General features: G+C 42.7%; 1 protein-coding gene across 1 annotated transcript; it reads left to right on the top strand.

Moving 5' to 3' along the window:
* The first annotated feature begins 16,553 nt into the window (after positions 1-16,553).
* Positions 16,554-19,471, top strand: BTG1 (BTG anti-proliferation factor 1). Its single transcript, XM_030477943.1, has 2 exons — positions 16,554-17,023; positions 18,185-19,471. Exons 1-2 carry the CDS (start codon positions 16,876-16,878, stop codon positions 18,547-18,549), a joined length of 513 nt encoding a protein of 170 aa, XP_030333803.1. The 5' UTR covers positions 16,554-16,875; the 3' UTR covers positions 18,550-19,471.
* The last annotated feature ends 363 nt before the right edge of the window (positions 19,472-19,834 follow it).

Raw genomic sequence — 19,834 nt, 5'->3', positions numbered from 1 at the left:
CCATAAGACTGTATGATGTAGGGGCCACACAACATTATAGTGTGCACATATCTACTTGTGGACTCTTCTCCCAGGTTTTACAGCTGTGAGAAGATGAACTCAGTTCCCTCGGGACATACAAGATGTAAACACCACTTACTGACTTTCAAAACTTTCTCACTATTTTCTTACCTCTAGAAGCTCCACCTAGAACTGAAGTCAGAATCACATGGGAGGAAAAAGTTATGTGCGCTACTGTAGAGGCAAATAGATCTGGAGAGGAAGGTAGATATTTCTACTTCTGTCCTCTTGTATTTCCATGGTGTTCCCTTCCCCCTGCAGCGTACCTGAGCCCAGGACCAGGCTGATCAGTGCTGGTAACTAAATAGGTCCTGAATATGTAAAGGCTTTACTTTCCCCAGCAAATATCTGCTGTTAGCACTGCTTGAGATGCTGCGCTGGCCACACGCTGGTAACAAGCTCCCTCCTCCATCCGGCTCCAGCTCTTCCCTCCCTGTTCAGATGCCCCCTGTGGCTCAGAAACAATAACTAGTTTAACAATAAACTTTCACTCTTTGTAATTCAAATAATCTCAAAGGCTACTTCATTGCCATTAAGCAATTTGAACAATCTTTTGAGCCTTTCAGGATGTTCCTACCCTTCTAGCAGCACTCAGCTCTATTCTCCCAACTGCCTTGTTCCTTGCCGTTATTGAGGGACAAATGGTCAAGGCAGGGCTGTGAGCTGATAACTGCTCCCTGGTCTAAAAGCATGTCTTCTCTGTGCCTACAGCAACTGCACATGTAATGACAGCGACAGAGGGGTAATGGGTACTTAGATCAAACTGAGACTGGCTTTTCATTATTTTGAGCAGTGCTGTCTTGGATTACTTTGGAGATGAATGGATGTTTTAATGCTTAAACAAAAGGCAGACTGCCTGCTGTTTAATTTTCCTAGACTTGGAGTGGATCAGTTTCTCTTTCTCACTGTTAATATCATGCTAGTTCTTTAGTGTGTGAACTGTATTGACAGTAAACATGGGTACCTCTGTTAAAGATAAAGGTTCTCAAATTTGGCACCCAATGTCACCAACCATTTCTGAATAATGCAATCAAAAATCCATAATATTTTTCTTAACATAGGGAAAACAACTCAGAATGTACTATAGGTACTGTCTGATGACTATCCATTAAACATGGAATACAATTTAAACACTGATGATGAAAGAATGAAACAGTAACATACCAGGATTTCTCTCCACTTTTGTTCAGCTAAATAAGTTAATAATAAAACTAAGATGCTAATAAGGATTGGATGTGAAGCAATTTAATATTAAAAATGTTTTTCAACAATAGATGATGCTCATGCTTTCTTGCAAAACAAAATCATTTATATTTGATTCACAACTTCCACTAACATATATTAAACCTCGGTGTAATTAAAAAAAAAGCATTCTCATGCTTTTTAGGTTCTGTCAGTTGGCTTCTTATGCTTTTTTTGTGTTCCTAAAGAAAGAGGCCATGTATACATTTAGTGGCCTTTATTTCCAATCAAGGAAATGTGTCTATATATGTAAAATGCAGAAGAGATGATCTCATGGAAAGAAGCCCTATTTCCATTAACGCCTTGTCATAGTTTTTTCACTTTGCTTGCTGAATCTGGCCAGTTCTATTGTTCTCTCTAAAAATGACAGAAAATAGAATATACAGTGAATGAACTGTGTGCTGCTCCCTGCATTGCCACGTAACATGGTCTGCTTCTAAGCTCTACAACATCTGCTCTTTGAGTTGGATCCCAGATTTGTCAGGGGAGTTAAGCAGCTATTATAGGCTGTAGACACCTCCTTTCTACCTTTCCTTCGGTGCAGAGTACACATAAATGTATATAAAGTGCTCCCTATGTGGAAAACTATTGTAATTTTTTTTTTGTTTGTTTGTTTAATTGAGCTGGTGTGTAGAACTGCTGTGCCACAGTATCTGTGCCCTTTTACAGGGCTTCCCAGGAGCACAGTCAGTAGCTCACAGTTCCATGCCATATGCTCTCCTCATTTGCCCATAGAAAGGGAGACCCTACAGTGGGCAATGCACTGCAAATGCCTAAATAAATTAGGCAAATATAGAATACAGCATACATTAGAGCAGCCTTGGGCAGCACTACAATATGTTAATGGAATAATTGCACAGTACAGTGACCACGAAAAACAAGATTAATGAGGTCAGGCAGCATGGACATCCTAAGGAGGTGCAGTGAAGTCCAAGAGCCAGCTTTTTCACTTGAGATGAATTATTTCTCATACAATACTCCTACTGGACAAACTCACATAACCTACAGGACCTACACTGGTTTCTGAAGATCCTACCAAACTAGACGTCGGGCATTTGCATGTATTGCACAGGGAGAAGTTTCCTCCCTCCCACTTCACCCTTATTTTGAGAAACTCTGTGACTCAAGAGTTTCTGGGATAAGATGACAAGCAAACCAGCTTGCCAATGTCTTATTGCCTTCAACTCCATTCAGAGTTCCTCAGTTTGATCCAAAGCAGTATTCAAGAGCTGCAAAAGAAAGCAGATAAAGTATCTATCTTCTTCATAAAATCCCTGTTGTGAGAGAGGATCTGATCTGTAGGTAGATAATTGAGCAACAGCTGCAACCTGACTTCTCCCATTAGGAGATGAGAATTTTATGCCTTTTCCAGTCCAGTCACCCCAAATGTGTACAGCTAATAATGTCCATGCTTCCCGTTTTTGTCATTATTTAATTAAACAATATGAAAGGGAAATATGCAGCTCCTCAAATATACAGTCAATTATTTCAGTAGCTTTGCTTGATAATGAAATCTACTTCTTCATGTATTTTCAGCATATTTAGGTATTTTCATGGATTTTTTAGACATTTTTCTGAGTATTTTTTCATTTCATAGTTTGTTTTTTTTTTTCTGAGTCAGAATAGGTATTTCTGAGTTCTTTACTTCATACTATATGAAAATGTGTCAGTGTAGAAGTCATCATGACTACATTAATTTTTTAATTCAGTAAAATAGTTTTATGCTTTCCTATTGCTTGTTTGTTATACACTCTAGGGCTCAGGATCAGGATTACAATCCTTCCCTTTGACCACATTAATGATTTTAAGCCTAAATTCCACTTTCTTTAAAGTCACATATTTGGTAGCTAATACCTTTACCATACAAAACCCCCACATGTGGTTGGGTCTTTACATGACCTCTCACACATCCTCAAAATGTGTCTGAAATCCTTAGACTATAATCTCAAATTCCGTCTAAATCAATCCATTATTTGTGCTTTTGCTTTCCCCCTAGGCTCCAAATGCAGGCAATGCAAGTAAAATGCATGCCATTGATCTCTTCAGATCACAGAAGGCCATTTAGAAAATATAAATACTTCTTTGCACCTAAAGTGCCTACACCCAGTGGCCTATTTTAAATCAAAGGTTGAAGAAAGTGAGTCAGGGATTCATCTATAATTTTGTCATCTACCAAGCAAACGAATCTGCTTCAAAAGGGGAATCTCATAACAAAACAGCTACTTGAATTGTTTATATGCCATTAATTTTTTTGGCAGTTACATTATCAGTAGCAATAGTATCTGACTCTTGCTAGCTCTTTGCTTTAGCTTAGGGCCTTAATTGAATTAAAGGGTATGAACATGAAAGAAGTTTCAAGGCTCCCCTGTGTGTAACTTCTTCACGCTAAAATGGTGAACAATTAAAGGAATAAGGTCTTTTTTTTTCTTTTTGCAATTCCCAGTTGTATTTATTTGAAAAGGATAAGGCAACCGGATGATAAAATCGGGGTTGATTTTGCCATACAAGCTAAACAGGTCGTTGCCTAGGGAAAAATACAGGAAGAATTGAATCTTCTATAATTATATTGGGGATTTCTGAGGGAGAGCAAAGGGACTCCTGTTTGTCAAGGTAGGCAGCAATGCCTTAAACTCACCTCTGGACAGACAGGCAATTAGAATGGCTTGTTCAGGATCACAGGATCTGTTTCTGTCCCCTGAAACATGTAAGACAGATAACAGAGGCTCCTGAAGAAGAAGAGGTGGCATTATAACAAAACAGGGTATCTTCTGCATTGTTGTTATAGTGGTGACAAAAAGAAATGCTTGAATTTGAGCTTTTGCTTTTGCTTAAAGCTTTTGTTGTACACAATTTTAGTGGTTTGGGTTTTTTTGGTTTTCTTTTTGGTTTTGTTTTTTTTTATTCTTGGGTTTTGTTTGATTTTGGTTTTGTTTTTTTAAATACAAGGTGGCAAACTCACAGACATCTGAAACATTAAGGAGATGATCTCCTAATCATGTAGCCTGCTACAGCCTAGTACAATTTCTGGAGCTTAGGGAAGGCATCCTAGGAGAACGGCTTGTATTTGTGGTGATCCACCTCTACAGACAGTGACTCAGTATATTTAAAGCATGCTCAAAAAAACAGTTTGGAAAATCAGGTCACAGAGTTCATGTTTGTGCTGTCATCAGGCCAACAGTTGTGCCTCAGATGGGAGATACAGAGCTGTGACTTTAATCTATGCAGGGTAGCCCCAATCACTGGTATATTTAGACACATCAGCTACCACTGCAGCAATGCCTTCCTCCAGGCTCACAATATGTAAGTAGCCTGATGCATGTCATTCTTGCGAAGGACCATATACCTAATGGGCTCCATCCACTAATGCACGTAGAGCCCATGGGACTTGGATAGGGGTGGTCACATATATCTCTTAGGACCAGGCTCCAGAAGAGGTATATTGAGTTTTAGGTCCTCAGTACCTAAAGTTTCACTCTCTAAATTTGCTTCTCTTGGGCCACAGCACATAGACACAGCTAGTGTGGCCTTGTGGACATGGCCATGGGTTGTAATTCAGGGTGAGGAGACACAGAACAGGCAAAAGAAGTGTTAATCAATTGGGAGTTAAATGGGAATCATACCAGAACAAAAAGACTCTTCTGTCCTGGCTTTTCCTCCTAGGCATGCCTGTGGATGCAGCTTGTGTTAACCAAGCCCTCTGCAGATCTCCCAGAGGCAGTGGGGTAGAGACCCCAATGTCCTCTCATCTTTGTGGGGAGCCAGCTAGAGCCAGGGCTATGCAGAGGGGGTATGGGAGAGCCTGCACAAGTTTGAGAAGAGCAAAGGGATGACTGTTTTGGTTTGGATTTCTTTTTTTTCCTTTTCACAAAAGGTTTTGCCAGGTGGAGCTGAAAATAATTACTCATCTTTTACGAGCTCTGGGATGTACAAATTACATACCTAAATAAATTGAATTGCTTCACTACTTGCAGTTATACAGTTATGTCTTTGTTTTCTGTCCCGGCAAGTTGAACAGTGCTTACAATTTTTTTTTTTTTTTCAGGGGACATACTCAATTCTCTTCAAAGTACTACCTGTCCATATGAAACTGAAAGTCGCAACGGATTTATTCTTCTTATGGAACAGGACTTTATTTGTGTTAATAGCATAGTCCCAATTTAATAGTAGAACTTTGAAGTCTGTTAACTGAAAACATTTTCAAACTTCTTTAGAATTTAATTTGCTGTTTACATCTAAATTGTGAATGACTTGCTGAGGAAAGTGTCCATTGAACTGTGTTTTATCTGTGCAGTAATTTATCAATTTTTATAAAATGTGTTCTAGTTCTTTTAGTAGTCGCAGATGGATTCAAATAATTCAAATTAGCAAATGGGTGACATTCATTGCTGTTTGTGTTGCTTGATTTGCACAAGAGAAACAGTTCATTCAGTTCATTCAACTATCCTAGAAATAAAAATGATTGCTGTTACAAAAATGTGTTTGTCTAACTCCCTTTGAAGTGGCCCTTCAGTATTCCATTTTTGATAGCTTTTAAACCCACTTGCCATGTGCATGGGGTAACCCAAGTACTCCGGTCCTAGGACTTAGAGCTAGATGCTAAAGGGCTACTAAGTTCTTAAGGGCTACAGTTCCTAACAAGCATCCTTTGGACTCTGCCTCTTCATAACGCCTGATCTCATACTCTGCTACTGGTGAAAAAGAACTCAGCTATTTCCTAACTTCGAAGGCTTTGACAGTTAAAACTGAGAAAAACAACAAGTGTGAATGTCAGTCAATAGGTCAAAAGCCAGGTGAAGGAAAAGAAAATTGGCTTGGTAAATTTTAAAAGGAAGGGTTCTAAATCATTCAGCACAGTGAAAAATGTTGTAAAAATCTTGCCCTCTTTCCACAGAAGTCCATGGCAAAATTCTTCCGACATCAGAAGAAAGCTTGTTGAATTTGGGAAGTGTATGCCCTGGCAAACAGCTGACATCAGTGCGCAATCATATGTTGACCTTATGCTTCCAGAAGAGGAAGGTATGAATAAATAGGCTGGTCGCCTTCTTTTCAAGGAGTTCATGTGATTGATATACAATCAATGAAGAATTTAGTAATGATAACTATAAAAATACTTGGAGAGGAGTCATGAGAGTTATATATATATAAAAAAATATTGCACTGCCTTTGTTTCATTTGATTCAGAAATGAGTACATGTAAAATTCTCCTCCACCCTCCATTAAACATCTGCTTGGTCTCCAATTTTTGGAGCTAATGAGCAACACTATTGCATTTTTATGTGACCATCCATACCCTTATTTACTACAGGTAATTCCTTATGTCTCCGTCTTCACAAAGGAGGGTGTTTAGTCTTATCAGGAATAGTAAAACTGCTATTGCCTTTGTTCTAAACCCTTCGCTGATGACATAAGCATTTCTGTGGCCAACGTAACTGCTTTGTAGCTGGAGTGGGGAAGGTAAAGAATGTTTCTGGCATTTACAAACACAGTGTCAAAGTCAGTCATTTGAGATTATTAGATTAAAAATGAAATGAGATCCACAGTTATCAAATGCACCTTAAAATAGCAAAAGGCGAACTTCTCATCTGCACCTCAAGACAGTGTGATTCTCCACATCGTCAAAGCTCCTTGAAGTTTTGAGCCTTCGTAGCTGTTGTGCTAGTCTGACAGTCGTAACTACTTTTCTCTTCAAATCTCAAGCAACCGAAGGTCATCATCTTGTCATAGTTTTGGCCATTGGCTGAAATATTGACGTTAAATCAACAAAGCAGAGAAGTAAGGTTTGGTTCATCATTCTAAAATTGTCTGTTTTGTGTTGAAATCACTGCAGTAGTCTAGCAATTTAAGACATGTACATGAAAAATCCAGGTTTCAATCACTATTTCTTACTGTACATTCCACTACCTTAAAAATGAAAAAGATGACCAGTCTTCAGGAAACATCAGCTATTGCTAAGCCATCTTTATATAAACTAGTGAATTTGCCTTTGATACAAAGTAGGAAATTGCATAACTGATGGCCAGATCATTTCCTCTAGGACTGTAGCAACTGAAACAGCTCTCTTATGATAACTTCTGGACATCCCTAATAATTTATTTATACTCTAGTATCAATACAGAAAATCCTGGGGGTATGCATCCACACTTGGAGGTAGCTTTGAACAGATCTGGAATTTCCTGTGGAGTGTGTGTGTGGGGGGTGTGTGTGTGGAAATTTGCAAGGTTTTTTTGTTGTTATTAGGGTTTGCTTTTTAAATTTTATTTATGTGAAACAAGTGTTTAGGTGCTGGCAGCACCAACTCTGGCATGGCTCTACTGAAACCACGCTGGCTGGTAGATAGATGAGACCGAAGCTCTGGGCCGGTGGGAGGAGATGACTCTGCAGGAAATACCCTACAGCTCCAGGGTAACAAAACTGAGTGGAAACAATGAAGGCACGTCTACACAGAGGAAAGGAATGTGCTGCAGACATTCGCTGACTTGGCCTTGCACATGTTGGTTTCTTGGTATGAAGTAGCAGAGTTTCGGGGCCTGAGCTGGCTGCAGTGATGTGGTATCAGAGTAAGGCTGAGACAGCTGGTGGGACATGTTCTTGTTCCATAGTCTAAGTGCACACGGCTTCAGCTCTCCTTTCTCCCTTGATATCTCATATGAATTTCTACTTGCTCCCTCTCCACTGACTGCTAGCCAAGTTGTGGGGCACAAAAGCCCAAGGTGAAGAAAATGTTGCCACAAAGACATCTTATGCAGATCTTTAAGGGATGCTTTTATGTGACTGCTATACTTCTTATGCATTTTTTTATAAGCAGGCTTTCCTGAAGCAGTGAATTAAAAAAAAAAAAAAAAAAAGTTTGAAAAAAATCAGAGTCCTCTTAAATAATTTAAAAGTAAATTGATATGCAAAAAAGGAAAGAAAAAGTTCTGCAGCAGTAGGTTCATCCTCTGCAAGCTCGCGATCTTGTATTAATGCATTGCGTAGTTGTGAAGAAAATGGCTTTCTATCTTTGCCTGCTGGAACACTCTGTTCCCTGCTCCGAGGAACACTTAATGCCGCTCAAAGCATGTGTACCCAGCACTGCATGGAAGAATCGAGCAGCTCCTCCCACACATCCAGGCACATCTCCAGTCTATTGTAAGAGAGGTATCAAGCAGCTTTTTGTTCCTCTGTCTCTGGAAATGCATCAGAGACAAACACAGAGGGGAAAATGGTCACTGTTTGAAGGTGGTGTTGGAAGCAGAAAATGAACAGACTTCGATCACAAGGCTGTGCTTTTTTAGATTCATAAATGCTATGCATTGCCTTTTTTTATTATTATAAAGCTGTGCTTTTCTTGTTTTTCATCGCAAGCCTGTTTGAGACATCTGGTTAATCAGAACTAATGGCCTAATTTTATAGAGGTGCATGTTTCTGCTGTCAAGACTTTGGTTTCTGTTTTAGTCTTTTCTGATGTTCTTTAAAAACAATGGAGGAAAATAAACTATTTCTTTTTCGGTGAGATAAAAGTAGACTACTACCTCTGCTTGTATGTAGGCCCCTTTCCCCCCTTTTCTAGTGCTATCAAGCATGCTCATACAGGATATTTGTATTAACAGTCAGATAGCTCTTGTGTTCTGTAAAAATAGTACCATTAAAAACCAGGAACTTTTTTTCCTTTTTTCTTTTTTCTTTTTTTTTTTTCTTTTGGAATTGGCAATTTATAGGCAATATAGGACAAAGCTGGTTCCTCAGTTTATGGCACATCTCTCAGAAAGGAGAAAATGCATGTGATGGGAGCTCTGAGATGCAAAGTCTTGGGATATATGCCCTAAAATCACGATCCTGTTGATTTGCAATTATATGGATAATCTCATCAAAGTCAGGGAGATTACTCACAGGAGTGAATTTAGGAAAGGAAGTTAGTGAGTGTTCATTGCTTCTGGTGAAAGAGTTCAAGTTGCACAGGGACTAGCCAAGCAGATTAATTTTAAGCATGCAACATGCAATACAATCCCGTTAAAGGGATGAATGACTATATTTTCACACAGCATGTTTGAAGTGTTCACACATAAATGTAGTTAAACAGCAATATATATATACAGCTACATAATTAAGAACTGTGTATCTATGATTTTCTTTTCCCACCTGATTATATCGAGAAAATCTATCAGTACTCAAAACAAGGTAATATACAGACTCTCAATGTGATGTTCCCTCAGCCTGCCAAATCTGTTCTAGAGAGCTCATTATATTAATTTTGCCCTGAGAATTCACAGGCTAAATTTTTGTCTCAGACTGATTAAAATGCTTGAGTTAATACCATTGGAAGGAGAAGAAAAAGCTGTAATAGGTGCAGTGCCATGACTACAAATGACAATGGGAGAGTAAGTTGTGGTAAGCGTTGGCTAGGGAAAATGAAAAATAAAATGGTATGTGACTGTTTTTACAAGAGTGTATTCATTGTGTTGATATGCAGGATTTAGATGTGACAGACTACAATGAAAGAATAGAAAACAGCTAATCTGAAATCATTTGTCCTCCAAAGCCAGACCTGCACTGAATGAAACATGCATAGGAGCACCTGATCTATGTCCAAAACCATCATGTCCAGCTTTGGCAGAGTGATATTTTGAGTTTGTGAGGTAGGTGCGTGTGTCTACCTACACATTACAGTCACTGTTTTAATCACAGAATCATAGAACAGTTTGGGTTGGAAAGGACCTTAAGATCATCTAGTTCCAACCCCTCTGCCATGGGCAGGGACACCTTCCACTAGACCAGGTACATAATCTGCAAATACCAAGGGAAAAATAATACTTGCAGGACTGACATAGTAGTTTCTTAAAATCTTTAATTATTTTGATGAAATCTTCACCCAAAATCTGCAGACAGTCATAGTTCTAATTCTAACATACAGGAAATACTGTTATAAAAGTATCATTAAAATTCCTGGGTTTTGGCTAATGTAGTTAAGCTGATGGAGTCTCCCCTATATGAAGCTCTGTACTGAAGATATCTTTATAAAAAGATGTATTTAGATGGATCAGATGTTTAGACGCTTATTCTGTGGACAAACATTATGCAGAAGGCCACATTACATATCCATAATGAATTTTGCTGTCCCTAATGCAGTAGCTAATAAGCTTGTTCTAGCTGTAATCTTGTTTCCCTGCTGCTGATTTCATGCCTCCTCAACTACTAGCATAAACACCAGAAGAAACCAACTTGTGGTTGAGCTGAGAACACTACTTGTTATTGCTGTGACCCCTGCTGAGGGAACTATTGCCTTCAAGCCCTAGGAATCACCCCTTCAAGAACACCACTTAATGTAGCATTAAACATGGGACTAAATGTTAGGCCTCCCTCCCCCAGCTTCTTTAAGCTGCTTCAGCATCATGAAGAATCCCTGAAACGCCTAAGGGATGTCAGGATATTCTCCTTCCAGCAGGTCACCTCTGTTGTTTCTCCCTCTGCTTGACCATGGAGGAGACCAACAGCCCCATGCTGACTGACACAGGCTGTTCTGGCAGTCACGGAGTCATGGAATCAACCATGTTGGAAAAGACCTTCAAGATCACCGGTCAGTGCAAGAGCCCATATACAGCCACAATGGAAAAGGGAGTCCTGAAATTATTTCAGGCCTTCCTAAATCTATACTGCAGGCCAGAAAAGAAAACGCTGGGAAATGGAGAACTCTAAACCTCTTTATCACCCCTCCCATCCCAGCTGCACTATGAAAAACTACAGGAGAAGTAAAAATCTGGAATTTGAGATTACATCACTTGATTGCAGAGCATGACAACAAATGGTTAAATCATTCTTTCCACTTTAAACGTCCTTTCACTTTAATATTATTGTTAATAACTTTCCCATGAAGGATTGCAATGTCTGATTCTTTATCTCATCTATACTAGCCTCTCCTGTTTTATTCATAAGTGCATACAAATGAAAAAATTGGATGTGCAGTAATGGTTATGTATAACTCTGTGTTGTGAGGAGCTCTCTATTGACAAGCTTTCAAATAATCTTCTTCTATTGTCTTCTTAAATTTTTGTTGTTACTGGATCCGAACTATGATAGTTTTGTTAAAAACAAGTGCCCCATGTGCTGCCACACCTGCTACTATCCCACTTGAAAAAAAACCCCATCATCTTTATAACAAAAACAGAATACTATTTTCTGAATTTGCTTTTTATCTGCTACATGTGCATGCGGTCACATGCTGTTTGCTGAAATCAAAGCAATAGCATAGGAAAAGCCTTCTGTTCAATCTGTCCTGGCCAGATCCTGGTTTTTGCCACCTGAGGCTCATGCCATAAGGAATATCTTCTCTGTAAGTGGTCCCTTTGAAATCAACCTTATCTCCCACAGAGAAAGCCTTTTTCTCTATGGAGTAAGTGCAGCAGAGTTTTGTCATTTTAGGATGTCATGAGTTGGTTCTCCTGAAATTACTTTTGCTGACAGCTTCCCCTTGCCCCTCTGAGTCTTTCCATCCCCTTTCAAGCTTCCTGCAGTTGCAAAGATGTTTGTTAGACTATTGCTGGACCACAGAATGGGACTCTGGGATTTGTCCCACTTGCTTACACAGAACTTGTATGAGAAATGGTTTAAGGAATTCATTGCCTGATAGACCAATCTACAACCGCAGAGTGTGCGCATGCTGAAGGCAGATGGGGGTTCCCACTGTGGTCACAAATCAGACTTTTGTCCTTTCTCTGACTCATATCAGTCCGTCTTCTGCTTTCAAAAGCATGACTTCTCCATTTTGGAAGAATGTGTGACTGACTTCTTCACGCCCACACTTTTTCAGGATAAAACACTCACTGCTACAACATTGTGGTTACTTTCAATGTTGCAATGCTGGGTTGAGAGAAAGGCTTACAGTCAGAGCTTACAATAAGAGCCCTTACCCCTGCTTCCACTGCAGAGTGCCACTTTACATGTGGGCTGGATCCATAAGACACTTCTAATCCTGGGTCTGAACATTTATTGTGGCAACACAATATAATGACAACCTACTCTCAAAGCTTCAGGGATACCACTTGAGAGGCACCTAAGGGCCCTCATCCTGCAGTGAGGGGGGCTAACTGCTTCTATCTCCATCTTAACCAGTCACGTGGCCAACGTCTTTCTGAGAGGAACTCCAGTATCACCACCATAGCTTGAGGGGTGCCTGCTTGGAAACTTTACAGAACAAGATGGGAACCCACAACCAGGCCATGAGGCCCTCGGAGGAGCAGCGGGGACATGCAGGGCTGGCTATGGACTCTCTGGGTCACATCTGCCTCCTGGAATAGCAACTTCATGTTGCTACAGCTGTAACTACATATTCAGAGCAAAGATTGAAGGGAGCTAAACATTAATAAATGTTTTATGCATCCCAGGCTTAGCTTTCCTCTGCAGAAACAAAAAATAAAGCAGCAACCTCTGGCTATGCAGTTTCAAATGTCTCCTAAATGACAAAAATAATGTGGCATCTTAATAACATTAGCCTACACTAAACTCTATACATAGAATGGATTGTTGTTGTATTTTATGTATTGCAAACAGTACTCTTCATCTAACCGGTGAGAGAAAGCTTATGCCAATCTAAGGCACATACACAGCTTTTTGGAAACAAGTATCAATTGTTTCTCAACTGTTATTTCTTTTAGGTCAATGCCAAACAGTGCAAAACCATAGCTAGAACCGACAGCGAAATAGGAAAAGACCTAACACTTTTCTACACTGAAAGGCTTTAACAAGATACCACGGAAAAAGCCTTTAACACTTTCAGACTTTCTTGCATTTCTTTGTTCTGTCAGGAATAATTTCCCAAACAGGAAAAAAAATCAAAACTTGCTGTACATGTACTGTATTTATTTTCATAAACAAATATATACTAATTCAGCCTCTAAGACCAGAACATATTTTTTTAAAAATCAAATAATTCTAATTCTTCTCCTTTGAACTCTTGAATCTTCCCACTTACATAAAGAACAATCAGTAGCTTCCTTCTGAAAAAGCTGGGAAAAAGAGCATGTTGCAATAGTTGCAGGGTGTGTATGTGTGTGTGGCACAGATAAAAGTAGTTGCATTTCTATTACTTATTTCCATTATGACAGAACTCACAAAGTACTAGGCTCTCTCCAAACCAATGGCGAGAAACAGTTCCAGCCAAAACAACATGAAAGAAGTGTTGTAAAGGTTGCATTGTATTGCTTAAAAGTTAGGAAATATCAGAAGCTGGGTTGCCAGTACCACCTTAATTCAACCTTTCTGTGCATATTCATTATGATCCAGTCTTTAATTACACGATCACATACTCTTTTTTCTTTACTTTCTCTCCCTAGGGCCTCTGCTTCTTTTAAAGTATCAAATGGGCTGAATAAGGCAGTTGTTAAATGTTTACATTTATCTTCTTCAGCACCCTGCCGTTAAGGTATCAGTGAGAATCTTGCACTACTGACCAGACAAACTGCCTCCTCCGTGTCTGGAGCTGCAGAGGCAGGATAGACATCTGGGACCTGGCTACTACTTCCTATATCCCAAAATGTACAGATGCTGAAGAAGCTTGGAGCAAAATAGTGGACCAGTGAAACACACTGACATACTGGCATGAGGTTAAGGTACAAACCAGCAACCGGCTAAGGTATGGCCAGTTTCTCTGATGTTCTCCACTGAAGACCTACCAAGGAAAGTTGACTTTCCTTGATCCCATGAGCTGTATGCCAAAATCATCACCGTTGCTAACAGCATACTTTAGAGATGAGGATCTCTGTGAGCATTTCACAGGCAGGAAATGGCAGCAGCTCCCTTGTTATCCCACCATAGGTCTGAGATGGAGGCGGACTTGCTTAGACTGGGAAAACAAGATGGTTCTCTGCATCAGCAGCTTCTGTTACCTTGTTCCCTCCCATGGCTAGGTATGAGATCCTGCGGGCAGGCATCTCACTGAGCCTTGCCCTCAAAGTTACACTTGAACTGCTTGCTGGCTGCACAGGAAAAACATCAAGGTAGTTCATTCCTTACTAGGAGACTGCACAGCCATTTACCCTTTCCATAGACACGACTCTCTTTATACATGCTGTAACTCTTCAGAAGCAATAGCAACTATCTCAATTGCTACAGTGCTCTGAATTTATTGACATTGCAGGAGATTTGAGGGGAACCTTTTGATAGTCTAGCTTTAAAACAAACATACAAACAAACCAACAAAGGTTACAAAATCCAACCTATGAAAAAAGCAGAAATGGCAGCTCTGGATACATGTCACACACACACTGCAGAACACTGGTAAGGATATATAGATGGCTGGCACCTACGGAGCTGCAAGAGGAGGAGCCAGGTTAGCAGCTCCTCCCGTCTCACAGGACAGACGGACAGCTCATGATCACTAATGCAATATTCAGAGGTTAGTAGGGGGAAAATGGATGAGACTATGCTCTGAAACCCACACCAACATTTTTAGTATGCTGTAAAGCTGCGAGTTTAAGCTCTCGGTACTACCTTTTGAAGGTGTTTCCCAGTTTTCCCCTGTGTACAGAGAGGCAAAGAGAGAGCCCCTAGAGGCTGAGAGTGTCAGACAGAATAGATCCTGAGTGCAGAGAAAAGACCAAAACTACTATGCAGGTAAGCTCCAACACCAAGAAGCAAAAATGGTGTACTTTCATCCTTCATGCAAATGATTTCACACGTGTATTTTTATATATTTCATTACGGAATTATTTTTACTAAAGAAAAAATCTAAGGATATAATTGTATGTTATTATTGTGCCTTTAATGGTCTGATGTCTGATCTTTGACTGGAAGAACTGTACATGTAAATATCTGGCATGTAAATATCATTTGCAGCTTTGCACAGGGGCAGGGCATATACCCTAAGGGAAGAGTGAGTTTTCTAGCCAAGAAGTTACACTTCGTGTTTTCACCAACCAAAAAAAAAAAAAAAAAAACAAAACCAAAAACCACCAAAATCCAACCAACCAACCAATCAAACAAAAAAAAAAAAACAACCCCAAAAAACCAAGCAAACAAAACAAACAAAAAAACCCTGCTGCTGCTGCTTTCATCTCCCCTTTGGTTTTGCAAAAAGAGGCATACAGCATTAGGACGCTTGAGGCTTTACACTCTTATTGGCCATCACTAGTTGAGTTACATACACCAGTCCTCCCGCCCACCCAGGGTTTTTCCCCTTTCAAGGCAAGTGATAGAAAAACTAGTATAATTGTACAGTCCCGAGGGAGAGTATGCCGCTGAACAGCGTGCAAGAGCTGCATGGAAGACTACAAGTCTTATTTTTGGGGTGTCCTCAAAGAACTTCGGCTGAGGTTTGACCAACGGCTTGGGAGAAGCCCCTTCCCCTGCTGACCAGCGTGCCCTTCGCCATACTTGCCCTCGGGGGCACGGTGGCCCACCAGTGCCCAGAAGCAGGGCTTTCGCTCTGTGCGACCCTGCCTGGAGCCTCCTTTGTCAACGTGGTCTTGGGGCCATTGTGAACAAACATGAGGACACGGCCACGCTCGGGCCCCCCGGGGTGTTGGGTGCAGGAACGGTCCCACGGGGGCACTCCGGGAGAAGGTCAAAAGCCGCCTCACCTCCGGAGACTGAGGGGGTAAACAAACACAGATCCGCCAGCACCGCCTCCGCAGCCGGCTCCACCGGGGAGGCAGGTACGAGCACGTCCCACGGCACAGCCACGCCGCCCGCCGCCTGCGCGGAGCCGTGCACAGCAACAGGACACGGAAAGAAATTCACCCGCCTGCGCGCTCCCGCTGCCTGCCCGCCGCTGACGTGGCTCTGCTCTCCCCAGATACAGCGCACGGCCGCCGCTCGGCCCCCGCACCGCGGCGCGCCTCCCTAACGTAGCAGTCGCGCCCGGTTGCGCACCCGCGCAGGCAGGCAGCGCTGCCTCCGCGCGCCCGTACCGCTCGTCACCTCCGCGGTGCGCACCCCGCAATATCCCCCGCCCCGCCGGTGCGCGGATTGGGGGCGCCGCTCTCACTCCTCGGGCAGGATTGCGCGGGGACACACCGCACAAGCGCTCCCCACACCGCTGCCCTGGCGGGAGACCCCGCAATAAGGGCGAGCTCCCGCTCCGCGCACACGGAGGCACTTGCGCGGCGCGCAGCCGCCCGCACCGAGCTCCGCGCGCGCGCCGGCTCTATTTGTTTACAATCGATTACGTCACCCCCCAACTCCCCTCCCCCCGGTCGCCGTCCCCGCCCCGCCGCGCACCGTCACAATGGTGCGATCGCTGGATTGGCGGCGGCGCGCCCCCGGCGCCCTGACGCCACTTCCGCCGCCGGGGTCTATAAGAGGCGGCGTGCAGGAGCGAGCGCCCTTCGCTCCTCGCAGCAGGAAATGCGGGGAGCGCTGCCGCGGCCGCTGCTGCTGCCGCTGCCGCCGCCGCTCCCGCACCCGCTCCCGCACCCCTGCCGAAGGAAGAGGAGGAGGAGGCGGCTGCCGCCCTCGGGATGTGAGCTGAGCTCCGCCGCCAGATCCTCGCCCAGTTAGAGCCGCGCCGTCCCCGTCCCGCTCTGCGCCGCTCGCCCTGCGCCCCGTCCCATCCCAGCGCCGGCCGCGCCGGGGAGCTGGCTGCCGCCCGCCGCCGCCGCCTCCATGCATCCCGCCCTGTACACCCGGGCCAGCATGATACGCGAAATCGCCGCGGCCGTGGGCTTCATCTCCAAGTTCTTGCGAACCAAAGGGCTGATGAACGAGCGGCAGCTGCAGACCTTCAGCCAGAGCCTGCAGGAGCTGCTGGCAGGTGAGGGCGGCGCGGGCGCGGCGGGAGCCGCGCTACCCCCCATCCGCCGCGGGGCCGCCCGCCCGGGACGGTGGGTGGGGTGCGGACGGCAGCTCTGGCCAAAGCAGCGCCGCGCTCGGCGGGCGGCCGGGGCGGGGGGAAGGAGAACAGGGGCCGGGGTCGGTGCGGGGCTCCGCGACAGCGGCTCCCCCCGTTCGGGACTCCCCGTCGGTGCCGAGGCGGCCCCCGCGGTTGGGGGCGGCAGGAGCCGGCTGTAAACAAGAGGGGCTCGGCAGCCCCCTCCTTGGCTCGGTAGACAAAGCCTTCCGAGCAGCCCGGACGTGGGCTCCGCTCCAGGGGCTCAAACTGCCCGGTTTACAGAAGGAAAAATGCTCCGAAGTTGCTTTTTGGTTTTTTTGTCCAGTAAAATCAATCGGTGGACGATGAGTTTCAGTTCCACTTTCTTCTGGAAAACCTTGTAGCCACCCGTCAGCCCTGGTTAGGATCAAATACCGAGGGTTTCTTCGCTGCCCTGCGGGTTTTGTAATCCCGAGCCTGTGTCCCAGTGCACTTGATAATGGCTACAAGTAGCTTCAGACCAATAGGGCTTTGGGTGGGATAAAACTGCTAAGGTAAGTGAAGTCATTGCTGTCTTGCCCTGGAAAACAGGCTGGGGAGAGCAGTGGTGAAATACGGCTTGAGTCAGTCGGTAAATGCTGCCCAGCTCCTTCCCTGTTTATTTTTGGGTGTTCTTAGAATGTGAGGAACTAAGCATGAGTGTGATTTCAAGAGGATGGTGGAAAGGTGCTTTTTCCTTTCTTGGTTCTGGAGTTTTGAAGCCCTTGAGTTTTTCTGCTATGTGTGTAATCACTTCTGTATTCTTGTTTGTTTCTGTGAATGCCAGGAAGTTGCATTTTACTCCCTTCAGATGGCAAACGTTGTTTTCTGTATATAATAGTATGGAACAGTAACTTTGTACACAAGTATTTCCCAAGAGACGCTGCAGTTATGTAAATTGTCAGCAAAAATAAAGGGTATAATGATTTTTCAGGTCACCCAGTGCTAAAACAATCAGCTTTCCCAACATCTCGAGGTGTGAAAGTTGCAACTGAACAATGATCACTGTATGTCTCTTTTGAACACAGAATTAAGGAGGATAATTTTTTTTATTTTATTTTATAGAACATTATAAACACCACTGGTTCCCAGAAAAGCCATGCAAGGGATCAGGTTACCGATGTATCCGGATCAACCATAAAATGGATCCTCTCATTGGACAGGCAGCACAGCGGATTGGTTTGAGCAGTCAGGAACTGTTCCAGCTTCTTCCCAGCGAACTCACTCTATGGGTTGACCCGTATGAAGTGTCCTATCGTATTGGAGAGGATGGCTCCATCTGTGTGCTGTATGAAGCTGCACCAGCAGGAGGTAGCCAAAATAACACCAACATGCAGATGGTAGACAGCAGAATAAGCTGTAAGGAGGAACTTCTCTTGGGCAGAACTAGCCCTTCCAAAAGCTACAATATGATGACTGTATCAGGTTAAGATATAGTCTGTGGATGGATCACCTTAAAATGGATGGATAAATTCGGTTTTTACTTTGGGTGGGCACCTCTGGGGATGGATTATGGAATATAAACCATGTCACAGCTGTGAAGATCTGGCACACATTAGAGTGGTATACTCTAAAGTGACAGTGCCATAGTTTGGACAGTACCTTTCAGTGATTTAATAGCCTGTGAGTCAAAATGATTGCAACTTGCTAGGGAGTGAAGAAGATCTAGGAAGGGTCAGTTTCTCCAAGACATCTTACTTTAATTGCTACACCAATTTTCAACCCCAATCTGTATTTATAAAGTGATTCTCTGCAGTAGGTCTTGCAGAGTAAATTTGCACTATTACATTTATTAATTGTTAGCATTTTTGGCAGCTCAGTAACAAGACTTATTGTTATGAACACCATAGTACTGGAAATTTTATTTTTCAGACTTTTACCTAGCACTTACAAATATGTATAAATGTACATAAGATAAACTAGTAAGTATGACCTGGGGAAATGGTCAGATCTTTACATTGGCCTCAAAAGTAGCAAGTGATCAGAATCTGCCATGGCAACAGGCTTTAAAAAGACCTTACAAAGACACTGTCTGAACTGTGGTGTTAGCACCAGCCAGCTATCTGTACATTTGCTAGCTTGTAGTTTTCTAAGACTGAGTAAACTTCTTATTTTTAGAAAGTGGAGGTCTGGTTTGTAATTTCCTTGTTCTTAATTGGGTAAAAGTCTTTTCCACAAACCACCATCTATTTTGTGAACTTTGTTAGTCATCTTTTATTTGGTAAATTATGAACTGGTGTAAATTTGTACAGTTCATGTACATTGATTGTGGCAAAGTTGTACAGATTTCTATATTTTGGATGAGAAATTTTTCTTCTCTATAATAAATTGTTTCCTATCTTGGCATTTTAATTAATCTCCTGTCGTGATTACATAGGATCAGTTAAACTATTTTTGTCTCACAGCAGAAACAAAATAGGTGCTATAAAGGCTTAAGAACATCAATGGCACCCTGATGCTAGGGGACATGTGGTACAGACATGGATTAATGAAGACCTCATATATAAATGCTTGGGAAGTTTAGGGAAACACAATGATGTACATGTCACTTTAAATCTTTTAAAATCAGTCAATGTGGAAATAACTCCAGGGCCAATAATTCCAGGATATAAGGAAAAGGTACAGAAATAACATCCACCAAAGATGACTTGAATAAATCCAGAGGATTGAAGTTTACTTGGCTTCCTGATGAAGGATATAGCAAACCTAAATGTC

The sequence above is a fragment of the Strigops habroptila genome, chromosome 3, assembly GCF_004027225.2.
Source record: "Strigops habroptila isolate Jane chromosome 3, bStrHab1.2.pri, whole genome shotgun sequence".
NCBI classification, from domain to species: Eukaryota; Metazoa; Chordata; class Aves; order Psittaciformes; family Psittacidae; genus Strigops; species Strigops habroptila.
Note: the sequence above shows the minus strand (reverse complement) of the source record. Positions and strands in the feature narration are given on the sequence as shown.

Coding starts and splice junctions, on each gene's coding strand:
- BTG1 (XM_030477943.1), top strand. CDS start 16,876: ATGCATCCCGCCCTGTACACCCGGGCCAGCATGATACGCGAAATCGCC. Junction 17,024..18,184: donor CCTGCAGGAGCTGCTGGCAG/GTGAGGGCGGCG, acceptor TTTATTTTATAG/AACATTATAAACACCACTGG.